The sequence below is a fragment of the Taeniopygia guttata genome, chromosome 6 (assembly GCF_048771995.1).
Source record: "Taeniopygia guttata chromosome 6, bTaeGut7.mat, whole genome shotgun sequence".
NCBI lineage: Eukaryota > Metazoa > Chordata > Aves > Passeriformes > Estrildidae > Taeniopygia > Taeniopygia guttata.
Window position 1 is genome coordinate 8,976,235 of NC_133031.1, and position 15,155 is coordinate 8,991,389.

General features: G+C 38.3%; 1 protein-coding gene across 2 annotated transcripts in view; it reads right to left on the reverse strand.

Annotated features, from left to right (window-relative positions):
* BICC1 (BicC family RNA binding protein 1) overlaps window positions 1–15,155 on the reverse strand; it is an 89,521-nt gene that overhangs the window by 53,415 nt on the left and 20,951 nt on the right. For both annotated transcript variants that reach the window (XM_030275818.4, XM_072930966.1), the window contains exon 2: window positions 3,228–3,274. In XM_030275818.4, coding sequence (XP_030131678.1) covers window positions 3,228–3,274 — 47 coding nt within the window. The remainder of the gene's footprint in view (window positions 1–3,227; window positions 3,275–15,155) is intronic.

Below are 15,155 nucleotides of genomic sequence, written 5' to 3' on the forward strand. Positions count from 1 at the left end.
GCTTGATGATGACAGAGCTAAAAGCAAACCAAAATGATGCATGCTCTGTCCACAGGGCCCACCCTCACCTGTTTTGGATTATGAACCCTTCAAGACATAGAATCACCTTCTTACATTTTGTATGAGTGCCACACATCTCTATAGGGCTATATAAATTATCTCCTCCCTGGAACAAAGTCCTGGCTTTGCTGGGGAAAGGGCCTTGCTTCCTTTGAGATGCAAGGGAAAGGGCCTTGCTTCCTTTGAACCAGATGTTGTGGAACTTGGTGGAAAAAATCCACTGAAAATGGGCTTTGGATCAAGGACATGTAAAAACTTCATATCATGTGTTTCTCTCACAAAATAAATAAGAAAAACAATTTAGAGAGCAAGGCCCACAAGGATCTTTTACATAAATAGTATGTAAAACAACAGCAGAGCCATCCATGTTGATTTAGGATTACCTGTTACTGAACTGCAGATCCAAGAGCTCTACAGAGAAAACTATGCCGTTATTTACTTATTTCTTGCTAAATTATTAGTAGCTCCCAGTGGTTTTGAAAAATCCTCATTAGATGGTATAAGGTTTTCCCTCATCTGAAGCAGTACTACAACTTAAGAAATATTGGAAGAAAGTATGATAAAGTCCTCAGACTTAAAAAAATTACACTACCAGAAGACATTTATCTACTTTTCACTGAACTCAGGACCAGAGCAAGGGGCACTTCTTCACCTGATGCTCCTGCCATGACAGGGCAGAAATATTACCTGAATTTCACCAAGAATTGGGGGTTATTTGGTAACTCCACAAGCAACTGCATTACATGTGCTTGTTTCTGCTAAAATGCTCAGTGAAATAATGCACTTTAACATGTAAATTGTTATTAAACTAGTAGTTGAAGGTTGGTAGGAACAGTTCACATCCACTGAGATTCTGCTCGGTTATGAAAATCCAAGTAATACTGCTTTCTCACATGTTTGAAGACCAGCAAAAGACTGCTTAGCACCAAACCCTTGTATTAACTTTCTTTAAAAGCCTCTCTGCAGCTTAACAATGCAGGCAGAGTCACTGCCACCCCCTCAGGCACAGCCTCCTCTCTCCTCCCTCTTGGTCTGCATGCCTTGACATACAGAATCACCTTCCTGAATTTTTGCCTTGTCATTTGCCACTTCAGCATTCCTATGAAAGCTTCTTCCACCTCACACACCACTTCCAGCCAAGCTCAGCACATGGAGGGCAATTCAACAGAATACACCAAACATGCCATTATTTATGCAAATAACGCCCTCAAGTGCTAGGTGTGGCCTTTCAAGGATGCACTTCTCCCTCCCTGTTCCACTCAAAATCCTGCCAATAATGTCCTTAAGTCTCATTATCTGAACTGCTTTTAAAAATGCCTTTGCTGCAGCTTGGAGTTCATACCGAGTTTCTACAAGCGTCCTGCTGCCTTAGGTTGCAATGTATTTCTAATGCCACAAATCACTTTATTCCTCACTACACCAACCTGGAACACATGAAATGAGTCTTCATTTTACCTCCACATACTCTGCCTTATTCATTTCACATGAGAGAGGAAAAATGTAACTCTGATTAGAGGAAATTGCACAGACAGAGACGGTGAGTAAGCCATGAGCAACCGTCCAAAGATTTCTTCCAACAAAAGAGACCTCAAAGGAGGTAGTTTCCATCTGGTTTTATTAGCTGTAGTATTGTGTGTGCATGCTTAGAAACTTCAGAAATCTACACTCTGGAGTTGATATTTTAAGAAAAATGTTAGTTAAAATGAAGCAGCTTTAACCTATTGCAGCACCCACACTGTGCCTAGATAATAACTATGCACAACTGCAAGATCTAAATGCCAGGATAGCCACTGTATCATCAGTGTGGATAAGGAGTGCACTCATCGACATACCTAAAGTTTAGCATATTTTGCTTTCCTATTTAATTCAACACAGTATTTTCTACTACTACACTAGTGATGACATAACTGTAAGGTACAACACACCTACAGTAAATAATCAAGCAATCAAATACACAAGTCAAACAGATAAGCCACTCAAGAAGAAATATTTTATCCACATCTTTAAGAATTATGAGCAGATTACACTGTGGTAAAATGAATAATGTGGAGAATATAGCATAAGCTACTATGGCTTAGCTTTGTTCCAGTAAGTAAAAAAACTCAAAGTATTTTGATAAAATCCTAAGAAGGCACTATTGACACATTCTCCTCTGTGCACACTAGTATCAGACAGTTAAGCACCACATTTGGAAAAATAACTCTCACTGTGAGTTAAGAGAAACATAAATCTGAAAACCCAAACATTTTGGCAGGATATATACTCCTCCTCACCAGCCTTTATCAAGGCATCCCACAGTCACATGCTACCCTTTCACATCTTCCTTTCTGGAACAACCACTTTAAATTACACTAAAATACAGCAAATTACTTCAATGAACAAGTCAAGAAGGAGCGTCAAGGCATTTCAGCATACAGCAAAGTTTGCACTGTCTTCTCTGTACTAAAGACAAAACAGCTCATCATTTTTCTTAGCCTGCAGCGTGCAGATTTTCATTAATATAACTCAAATAATGTTCTTCACACTATTCTTGAAAAAAACCTAAAATATTAAAAAAACCAAACAATACTATGCTGCTTTGTGAAAATAATTTGCAAGTCATTACTCTTGACCATGTTTGTCTTTGTAGTTTAGTTGCTGCAGGACTCCTTTTTCCAGTCCTTCCGTGCCTCTGTCCAACCACAAACTTTGTTGAATCATTTTGTGGATTGTGCATCTCTTTCTTAAAAGCCCATTGCATTTCTCAACCAAATATTTATGCTTTCAACAATATCACAGTAAGCTGCAAGTCAGTATTTTAATAACAGGATCCAGCATTTATCCACAGGCAATATCCTTAAGATGACCTCACAGCATCTTCTGGGTTAACAATTAAGCATAACAAATGTTCATCATACATATTTTAACATCTTCAGTTAAAGAACTGTTAGAACTGTTAAATTGTTTTTGTGCATGGATGACAGGAGCATATACCAAAAAACCTATTTCTCATCTCATTCCCTGCAGGGCTGGTAGCAAGGAGACACTTTAAATGACAAAATTTTTAAAAAATTGATCAATATGGTGGAAACTGCACATGAAGTTTAATTAGTTGATCACATGAATGAGGAATTGGTATATATTTTTTTTCCTCTAGTCAGGTACTGTTATAGAACTATCTTTCTTACCTTCTGAAAAAAGTCTTCCCCACTTTTCCCTTTGCCCTCTGCAGCAGCTGCAAAACAAAAGTAAGATCTGGTTACTAAACACACAGGGGACAATTTGCAGGCTTACATATAGAAATTCTCTGTGAGTACACACTACTGTAAAATAACAATTCCAGGTATTTTTTCTCATGCAATAAACATTTGTCAACAGCTGAGTAATACCCAGATTAACCTTTTACAAGTCTCTTGCCAAGACAGAGTCTGAACCCTTCCTATTTGGGTACTCGAGCTCTAACACACTGATAGGGATTTTAGTTACAAAATCCACATGGTCTAAGTGTAGCCATTTAGTCACACTGCATACTTTACCCTGCAATTCTACCAACAGCAGGATCAAAAGAAAGCTAGGAGAGCACAAGACTTGCTGTATCAACTATCACATTACTCAGCTGATCTCAAGACCACGACCTGGATTATCTTCCACTTGTATTTAAACCCATAACTGCAAGTTTAGTTAATGAAAATTATCACACTTAAAATGATACAACTGCTTGCACATAGCTTGTGTTGTAGTTTATCTGTGTTGAACTAGCAACCAGTTCAAAACACAGTAGCTCAAACTGATTACAAAGAGGGATAATTTCCTTTTCCCTGGAGAAAGGGGTGCCTTCAAAAAGAACTCCAAGGGTAGAAAAGACTTTCCTGAAAGGTACAGAATTACTGAAGCAACTTTGTATTTCTCATGTATAAAACAGGCCCCTCGAGCTCACCCCATCACCCTGGCTTCAAAGCTATGTTTCAACTACTTAGTTCTGCCCCCCTCCAATTACACAATCAATTCCAAACGCTTAAGGAACTGTTAACTCAGCTAATGCAATGTCATAGCAAATGCATATATAGGCTGGAGGCATGAGATGACTTCTACCCCAGCAGAAGAAGTGCCACTACATTTGACATAAACGTCTCAAAATCTCAATAACAACACTTAAATACCACAGAGAAGAGCTCACTAGCAAGTTTTATCACATACAGTTCAGAAGTTCATGATTCAACTCCAGTGCAGCGAGAACAGAGGCAGCAAATGAAGCCTGTCAAGCATTCATCTTGCTGTAGAGCAATTCCAGACTCCCCAGTTCCACAAGTCTGAGAAAAAAAGCCCTCCCCATCTTCAAAATCCATAGGTGGCTGTATGAGAAGAGCAGAACAAGGTTTTCTGGAAGCAGAGAAAACAAATGCACAAGCTTTGTTTTCCAGATTTACAAGCTATTGATCCGAGCAGAAAAACACAACTTCCTTGAAGCAGCCCCTTGATAGGTGCACGTTGCTTGCCATGTCTTCCATTCACTCAGGAATAGATAGGAAATTCTTTTGGGAAGTAAGGAGCACCACCACTCTATTTCAAGTGGAACATGGGACCAACATGCCTTTAATCGGAGGGAACAAGATAAATTGGAGATGAGAACGTAACAGATGTGTGGCTGAAGCTGCAGTTTTGAGAATAGACAGATTTTGTTCCAGCTGCAAAATGCATAATTTCCAAACTGAATACAAACAAGAGATGGTTTAAGATAATAGCAGTGATGCTCTGCAGGGCATTAAGTAGAATGCTGACAAAGTGGATTCCAAGCTTTTTATTGTAGGTTTATTTTTAATATGAATCATTCTGGTGACCTGATTTACTGCTTGGCCCCACCAACAACTGATGGCACAACAGATAGAATCCAACAAGCATGGACAAAGTGGGAAAGAAGAAGGAATGAAAACATCCCAAAACGGGTTCACAGAGAAAAATCCCATAGCAGTAGAGACAATAGGAAAGTTGGAGCAAATGGTACTTTATAAAAACCTTTAGTTAGTAACTGGTAGGTTTAGTTGTTACAACATGTTAAAGATAGGGTCTTTCATTAGAGCTCTTCAGCACATAAGATGCTTTATGATAACCCATTTGTCAGGTCCTCTGATAGCTGTGAAAAGGCAGGGCAGACTGTATAGTGGTTTTTGGAAAGACATTGAAGTTGAAGGTCTGTACCTTAGAATACTTCTTCACATGTTAAGAGATATTGCAATCTGTTAGAATTTTGTCACTTCACGTCCAAGCATTCTTTAATCCAGGAAGAGGTATGCCTCTGATCATACCCCATTTTTCTATGTTAAGGTGATCTAGTCATTACCATCTCCATTATGCACTGAATTAATAAGGAAAAGATGCTCAGAATTGTGGCTTAAAATATTCTGTTACACTTAGAACGATATAGTTCACTATAAAAGAGAGAAAAAAAGCCTAAAAAGTTGAAGACAAACTACATGAATCAATGTATTATGTTTCTTTTGTGGTTAGCTATTTTCCAGCTATTATCTCCCTTTTCCCTCCCTCCTCATATTATATAGCTCTTTGTACCAATTATCTACTTATTCTTTCATTATACTTCCTAAATTTCCTCTGTTTTTTATGAGGAGCAATTAAAGCTAAAGAAATTTAAATTCTATGTGTTTATGAATTTTGTGATGCTACCCACCATTACCTACATTTGCATGTATGTTTACTCCCAAACTAAGTACCTATATTTAAGACAGCTTCCAACATGTGTCTGAAATGTTTATGATTCATGTGAAATTATCTTGAAGCCTTTCTGCTCTCTAAAATAGGTAAAGGCAGTCTTGAAAATTCTGAAAAGAGTAGGAATAGCCAAAACCCAGGGCAAATTTACCCATTTCTCTTATAATTGAAAAGCTAAACAGATTTTGTTACAGCAAGACAAACCCAGCATCTTTTGCAGGGAAATGAGCAAGAGAAGCATTCCAGAGTTAGGAAATTTATGCAGAAGCCATTAAAATGCAAATAATTTACAGTGCTCTCTACAAGCAGATGCAATTTAGTCAGGCATTGAGGTTTACCTCAAATCAGATAAACTGAGATAAAAGCAAACTTGAATCCGTGTTTAGGAAAAAAGTCTCCTAGGTCATCACATCCCAAGATCGTATTTTCTAAACAAATCTTGAGAGTATTAACCCTGACTCTCAAAATAAACTTCAGCTTTGAAATATCATATTAAGAAGCTCAAGATATTTACATCTGACAATGCACTCTGACAAATTATTTTTGTAATCTTAATAATAATAATGAGATTTCCAAACCAAGCTTTATTCAAAAAAGCAGGAAGTTTTCAAGTTCCCAAACACCACAGACAACAAGCCTTTTGTGGGAGGCTGAGGGGGCCAGCAGTGCTGTACCTGTGCTGCATGGAAGGTACAACAGAGCCCATCTCTACTAAATTTGAAATAAGCTTTTAGATTTTAATGAACAAAGTTTCACATTTTCTGGAATTACTGAATTCAAAAAACCAGTTACAAACAACATAAAGAAGTGACATTACTGCCTGGCATGTGCCAGAGGAAACCACTCCACCCTTCTGCCAGTGGTCCCTGTCCCCAGCACAGGTTTCAGAGAAATCAAAAACCAAATGCTAATTAATCCAGTTGTACCTGACTTCTGACTGACACACTGTTCCAATTCTTCCAACACAGGAAATACTGTTTTCTTAGAAAACAGTATTTACTTTATGGTACTGAATAATCACTTAACCAACGCTCCAAAAACTAGGATTACTTTTACACAAGGTGGCTACATTGGTTTCAGAAATACAGATGAAACCTATGTAAATGTGCATAACAAGCATTTTATATTTTAAGCTATACTCTGTTTATTGTAATTTCTTCCATACCATGAAATATTTTATATAAGATTTTTGCTTTTCAAGACATATTGGATTGCTGAGGTTCCATCCAATACAAATATGAAACAGTTGAAACAGGTGTTAACTGTTATGGTACCCAAGAAGTGCTCCATTTGTCTACTTAATCACCAAATCATAAAAGGCCCAATTGTAATTTCTAGGTTCACATGGAAAAAATGAATTTGAGCTCTCACTTCAAATGTTATTTTAGTTATTAAAAAAGTTATTACAATACAGGTCATATTTTACAGGAAGGGAACCCAAGAAACACTGATTAAATCAAGTCTTTAAATGAATTACCGTAATTTTGCTGATCTCACACAAGTTTTGTGCCTTATTTTCCAAACTCTTGAAGTTATCAAAAACTCAGGGTAGCTGACTGTGACTGAGTTGGTGACTTGGCCTTTATGTTGATTAATGTCCAAACTTCCTCCTCTGTCTGCATTCAAAGACTGCATTTTTAAGAGAACAAAAAAGCATGTCCTGCTCCTTGGGTCTCAACTATGATGAAAAAAAAACATTCCTTGCATCAAAATACTCTTTAACACAACAGATAACTAGATATTACTTTCATTGCATCAAAACAAATCAACTTAACAGGATTTCAAGAAGCTGTAGAATAACATACCCAAAGGTACGTGCTCAATTCTCCTTTACCTTTCTTTTCCACTGAATTAGAAATATTTCATAACATTTACATCAAGAGATTCCTCATGTTATTTAGGTCTGAGTTTTTTTCTCAAACTGCCATGGAAACATGCTAGCTACATAACAGTGTTGATTTTTATTAACTCCAAACTTCTTAAATGGAATTGACAGTTATTTATTGAAAGCCTGAGCTATTTCTCCAAAGTTACCAAGCTGCTGTCATAAACAAAAAAAAACCCAACCAAAAACTTCTTTCATTGAACCAGAACCACCTGATAAAGAGATTGTGTTTTCCTGTGCACCAAGTCAGACACTAACCCACACATGCTCTGAAAGCTTGCTTATATCAAGCCAAGATAAAGAATTCCACCCCCATGACCACAGAGTTAAGCCAAATTGCTGAAAATATGCCTTTAGGAATAAAAAGATAGAGCGTACATTGTTAAAGAAAAAAATCTGACCTTAAATTGAATTTGCTGAGATCCAAACAAAACAATTTTCCATTTTTCTTGTAATTGCAAAGCCAGTCTCACTTCCAGTTTTCAGCTTAGGAACTAAGAAGCCTCAGAGACAACTCAACTAAAATATACAGTCTGGCAAGAGAAGTAACAAGGCTGAAACAAGCAAGAAATCTGAACAAAAAATCTAAATATTTGAGACTGTTAACTGTCTTTCCAATAAGGTTATGTATCCCTTTGACTTTATTAATTATAATAAACTTCATAAAGTAACCTGTTACACATTGCAATCTCACTATTTTGGAGTCTTACATGGCGTCATGGAGTTTTCCAGAGTTAATGAATGAAAATCAGATATTCAAATTTTCTTAAACTTATAGAGAGCAATCTTCAGGTTTTGAGGATGCTCACTATAGACAGGCCAGAGTCAAGTGACAGTACCAGCAAAGGAGACTGAGCAAAGGGAGAAAAGCTCCAAAATTCTTGAGAAATTACCGGAATATTCAAAAGAGAATAAACAAAAGAGAAAAAAACTGCATTCTGACAAAAAGGTAATGACAAAGTCAGGACCTACATGGTATCTGATATATTACAGAAACTATCCACAATCTACATATTTTGTGACAAAAGGACTCTTGGACTGAGGGTGAAAGTGTCACCTTTTATTAAGAAGTCAGAGAAAACATTTTATAAGTCCAAACAAAACCATTCATGGTATAAACTCAAAATACCTCTGTTAGGGCAGCCAAGGATGAGCTGGAAGAATTTCAGCATGCTCAGTAAATGACAATAAGTAGCCTGTCAAATATCTGGGCAGTTTTGGGTGGGTTCCAGTGTATCTCCTCCTGTTAGCAGGAACTCAATACACAACTGCTGAGCTATCCACAGAGAGGCCAGCTGTGCTCCAGCCCCTGACAGACCAAACCAGTGCTGGGAACAAAGCAGGCTGAGGCTGGGGTGCTGAAATACAGGGTCACTGAGCCCCCTTGGCCATCCAGGCTCCACGGGCTCCTGCTGGACCCTTTGCCAGCTGGAGGAGGCTCCCTGGATCAAGGCCAGCATCACCAGAATGTGACTGTAAACACAGACAGGTGACACACCCATCATCTTCATTCTCCCCCTAATATTAGTCATATTCACTTATAAGAATATTAACTTTTCGACTCCCCTGAATACTACTTTAAAATTAAATCACTGATACTAAAATTAGGATTGTTGGCAAAAAAAACTAAAACCAGCTCAACAGCCAAAACTCAGAAAGTTTCACCCATCCATCATTTGTGATTAATAAAGGGAACAGCAACACAGAGAAAAAGATAAAGCTTAAAATAAACTACACTTGCTTCCACTAGCTCTGCATGCATTGCCAGGAAAGAATGCAAAGAAAAACAACCAACACACGTACTCTGAGGACCAAAAAGACATTGATTTTCAACAAATATTCCCAGAGATTTCCTCATAGTACTTGTAGGGACCTGACAGATTTAGTGACTGAAAGATAAGGGGAAAAAACAAATAGAAAGGAGAAAAAAAGGGGAAAATAACTGGGTTATATTGAAAGCAACTTGCCTTGTCCATTCCACCATCAATATTTTTCAAGTTGCATAACTACAAAACTCTATCTACAACCAATAATTTACTACATAACAACCATAAATTTAAGATATCGAACAGATTTTTCTAATTTTGCAGAACAAATTTATCCCTAGAGGAAAAGCTGTCTTGCCAAGACTCTGCACAGAAATAAGTCAGCTTGTTTATTTATTTTTAGAGACAAGTCACAGCTTGAAGGCAGGCTGTGAAGCTGGGGTTTCTCAGGAGCCCCTTTTTCCTTGGTGGAATCTCTCCTTTCCAAGGGTGCAGCTCCTCCCCACAGCTGCCTGGTGGGATGTGGAGCACAGTGAGTGCATGGCATGGGATTCAGGAGTTTAATGAAGATATTGAAGTGACTGCTCTGCTTCCTGCCAGCCACTCCTGAACACAGCCAAGGAAACTGAGTAGCTGTCGGCACTGTGTTACCTGATTAAAATTGCTCTGCTGGCTGCCACTTGTTCACTGTTAGAGCCACAAATGCTCCATCATCTCTCCAACTGGGTAAAATATTCCTGGAAGTCTCCTACATCACCCTTCAGATGCACTCAAGGACTTGTGCTGTTTCCTACAGAAGATATGCCAGCTGATGCTTCCAAACAGATTTTCAAAGCCCTGCTGAAGCCTTCATTCCCATGACTGACAGAGTAAATCAACAACCCTGCTTCGGGGATCAGCAGAGGGCTTCTTGGAAATTGCTTAATTAATAAAATTCAACTGAAGTCAACAAGAAAAACAAAACGAAACAACGCACAACATCACATATCATTTCCTGAAAGTGTAAGGAGTCTCTAATGAACACAGGTTTTCCATTTCAAGTTTGTAACCACTTTAATGGTACTGTGAAAGGAGAATATTGATGCAGCAGTGTACCCAGCTGCCAGGTTGTAGGAAAAGATGAGAATTCCAAGGAAGAAAGACTTAATGATTTTTCATCAAATAAATTCACTATTATCCTCAGGTTCTAAATTACAAGCTACATTTTTCTTCCATTTTAATCAATGGATGAAGATGGCTTTTTGACACCTAAATAACAGCCAAGTTGAACATCCTATTAATAGGTCCTCTTAAGACAGAAAATTTCCATCTGTGCTACTGATAACCACTTTTTTACAAATGAGCCTATCAAAAAGTGAATTATGAGACAGCTTTGTTAAGATCCATTGCTATGAGCATGAGTGAAACCTGATTGACACCTTACATTAAGTACATTCAAGCACTATAACTCCCCCAGTTCTGGGAAAAAACATCTTTGAAATACTACTGGAGGCAATAATAAAAAGGGAAAAGAACAATTCTACGACTTTCATGTTTATAAAACATCTTTGCTGCCTATATATACAAAAATAAAGCATCTGTGACCTCAGTCTTCCTTCACTCTTTGCCAAGCAGCTCCTTGAGAGATGCAAAGTCACATCCAAAAAGCACCACCTATGGTGAGATGTGTAAAGGAAAGGTGATGTGGTTTAGCTCCTATTATTTTCATCAAGGAGTCAGTTAATTGCCTCTCTACCTTCAAACAGGACTTTCAGCATTTCAATTTTCCAGAAAATTTGGAACTCTGTAGCCAAAATGATAGGCAGGCCAGAAAAAAAAAAAAAAAAAAATCACATTGTATTAATTTGTTGCAAATCCTTTGTAGTGCAAACCTGCCAGCAGCAGCGTGCAGCCAGCCCTGAGAGCACTCTCCCACTTCAGACACAGCTTGGATGTTCCCAACTCCCTTGACCTGCTACCCAAAGAGAGGCAGTTCTGGAGGAGACAGCTGGAGATGGGCAGGTCTAGCAGCTGCAGGAAAAACTCACCAGCTCACCATATCACACCATACTGCTGTTATAAAATACCTCTCTGCACAGCAATAAAAATTATCAACATTTATGCCAGCAACTCACTTGTCCTCTGCTTTAGGCTTCCTCTCTGACACATGGGAAGAGACCACACCACTGGAACAGGATGAAGCCCTTCCAGCCCTCTTCCACCTTGCCTGCCTCAGCTGACACCCCCATTATTATTAGTGCATGAGCTGCCAGGCACATAACCTGTGCTAAATGTGGGGGCTGTGGTTCCCTAGGGAAGTATTTAAAATAAAAATATGGAAGACAAGGAGCCAGGGCGTAGCATTTTGCCCTTTCCCTTCAGTGTGGCCACTGTAATCACTCCATAAGGGACAAGACAGCTGAGTGAGCTGTCCCTGTGCTGTCACACATCTGGAAATAGGCCAAAGCACTCATGGAAGGGCAGGAGAAATTAGACATGTAAAGCTTGGCATTTTTCTAAAAAGTTTAGCAGTGGGACTGCTTTGAGTCTCTGGATGATACAGCTCAAAAAAAAAAAGCCTTTGAGTGCCTCAGAACCTCCCTTGCTGCCAGTGCCTGACAGATCCAACTCTGCCCCAAGCCAGAGTATCCATTTAACAGGACTTGCTGTTTACAGGAGGAAAGAAAATCATAATAGCAGCAGTGCCCCAGGGGCTGACAGAGGAGACCTGCCAAATACAAAAGCTCTGCTCTCAGCAAATTGATGGCTGGGGATATTCTTTCTATTTGTTTAGCATTCAAGTTTCCCCCAATGCAGAACCACTTGTCAGGTATGAGCACAGATACTGCATGATTCATTGCATGGGAGGGGAGAACGCAGCAAGCCTGTAAAAAAATCAGAAAAAACCCCTACAGATTTGGATAAAAATGTACACAATATTTTTCTGATGGTCCTGCTTGTTATGAGTCATTCACAGATGCGGAGTTAAAGGAGAGAAGCCAAGATTAAGTCAAAGACAAAGCTTTATACAGGAAACCAGTTTAAGTCTGTTGCAATGCAGGTTAAACACTGAGCTCCAAGGCCTTTTCCAACAGTAAGGAAACACTGCCTGTATCTGGGCCCATTATGCTGAACAAGATTCTGGAACATATTTGACAGGGACAAAAAACTCCCATTTGGAACTACAAAGTCTCCTGCTTTTCTAAAATTCAACCACCCCTACACTCTCCAGCTTCCTGGATGAAATTGGAATATTTGGAGAACAAAACAAGAGTTTCATTTTTCCATCCAAAACCCACTCACTTTTAATTTCTGTCTCTATCAGAAGATAAAACCCAACAGCCTCAGTTTTTAAATGACACATGTTGTGAACCCTTTTCTAGAGATCTGTTCTTCTGCTCCTTAACATCCATAGAGCTGGTAACACTTGGCCAATCCACACACCCAGGCTGCCTGGCACCTCCTTTTCCCTCAACCTGAGAATTTTGAAAGTCTGCTGTCTTCTATTTTGCATTCATCAGTTTCAAAATATACTGATTGCCTTAGATGTAAATTCTTCCCCAGATAAAAACTCAATTCAGGCTTCTTGCTATATTTTCATTCCAGATTCTAAGGTGTGTGGCAATAGAGGAATTCTAGCAGAGGGCTGTTCAGTTTAGAACAGTCATTTTCCACTTCATGGTAAAACTGAGGGTCACTCTTGTACACTACATTTGTAATGTGTTAGACTACTGACAGTGCCCACTTGACATCAGCTGTTACCTTGAGTATTTGCAAAAAGTAAATTGGATCTTTTTTGCATCTTTTACTCCCTCTAAATGAAAAACACCAGTTTAGATATACATACAGAAAAATGTAAACCCACTTAAACACTTCATGAGAAGGATAACTGAAGGATAAACCAGCATTAAGTAGCAAAGGACAAAAAGTTTAAAAAGCCAAGAAGAAAAGCATAAGATAAACAAATGTAAATAAGTGCAGGCATAAGCACTGGGGCAAGGCACTGATGCATTCAGTTATTAAAAAAAAACAAACAAAAAAAAGAAGGTAAAAAATAACACACAACCCAATTTTCAGGAATACATCCTATGTCTCAATTCACAGCTTTAAAGACAGGAAAAAAGGGTGCCAGTTTATTTTTGGATACCATCATAATCTACGTAACATTTGAAGAAGGCAAGTTCATCAGTCTGACCCAAGAATCAAAACAATTTGTTCAAGTAACATCACTGAGGAAATTGCAAAGCAGATTTGTTAAGAGAGTGGGATGGATCCCCCCAAAGAACAGGAGCAGAGGAAGAAAATTCACCCATCCATCCAGTCTAGAGCTGTGTATCACTACAACAAAATGTGCACCAAATTTGCACCCATTTTTTCCATGCACTTGCTAGGCAATAAATCCAATTTGTGTATCAACACAAAAATACAATGATATAAGTTACTTTGTCAAACTCAAGTTTACTCACAACATCAAGATTCTTCTGCTTTTAAGAAACTAAGGAAATGAAGTAATTGTTTAGGTAAGATGATCAAAGCACAACAGAAGTCTAGACCCTTCTGGTAAAGGTGAACAAGTTTTATTTTCACAGCTGGTTTTATGTCCACATTTTCATCGTCTACATGAATTTTTCTTATGAACAGTTCTCATATTAAAAAACACAACTGCTATATACAGCCGCCAAAGCATTAAATTATTCCATTTATGTGCATGCATGTAAACAAAAACATACACAATCAAGAATGTCAAGCTGTATAATTAGGATTTCTAGACACAGTTTACAGTAAGATAAAAGCCTTCACTGGTTTACATTACACTGGTAAAATTTGGCCAGGAGTTTGGCATCCATATCAGCTCCAATCATGCACCATTAAGAGATGCAGACTGCATAAGGTGTTAAGAAGAATTCATTAGCTTTTAATTTAGAATTGTGGACTGTTTAGCAAAAAAAGAGGACAGCTACCTTAAGACAAGCAAGAACATTTTGATTTTAGGGTATTAAACAAAAATAAATCAAACCAATTACGTTCGTTTTAATCTCCTAAGTGAAATTACTCCACCTGGGAAATCCTACCTGCTTTTTCACTGAGGCAGCACTACAGATATAAACAGTTTTGGACTGAGACTTAGCAGATGTATGTACCCAGAAAAACACTGCTCTAAGCTGGCACCAGGAGAAAGCCCCTTCTGGGCAAAAAGATTCAACTCCACAGGAAATTCTGCACTTCTGTTGGCATTTCTTTTTATTACCAATGCCTTTTTCAAACTAAATAATCTTCTAGGAAAAGTTTGCTGAATTGTAGCAAATCCCTGTGGAATTCAGATTGACAATAATCACATTCTTTCACCATCTATTTCTCATTAATTTTCAATAACTACAGAAAACCTACAACAATTTTCTCTACAGTGGAAGAGGAGCTGAACCACAGGAGGATAAATCATGCTGATACTGTATTTAGTTTGCTATATGCTCTTTCAGAAAACCTGAGCATTCTTGCCAAACCACAGGTAAGGTGGCATAGACAAGTGGAATTTCAAGTTACACGAGCAAGCAGCAAAGTCACAGATTCATGACTGTTTCATTGGGAAGTGCTCTACACTCCTCAAGAATGCACAATGGCTCAGGTATTACAAATCTGAGCTCAGGCTGTGTATGACAGAGTCAAAGGAGAGACCACAAGTCAGTCACCTAAAGGTTAAAAGCCCAAACCAAAATCTTATCTGGCAGAATATACAGTGATATTTATTAAAATACCTCAATGCT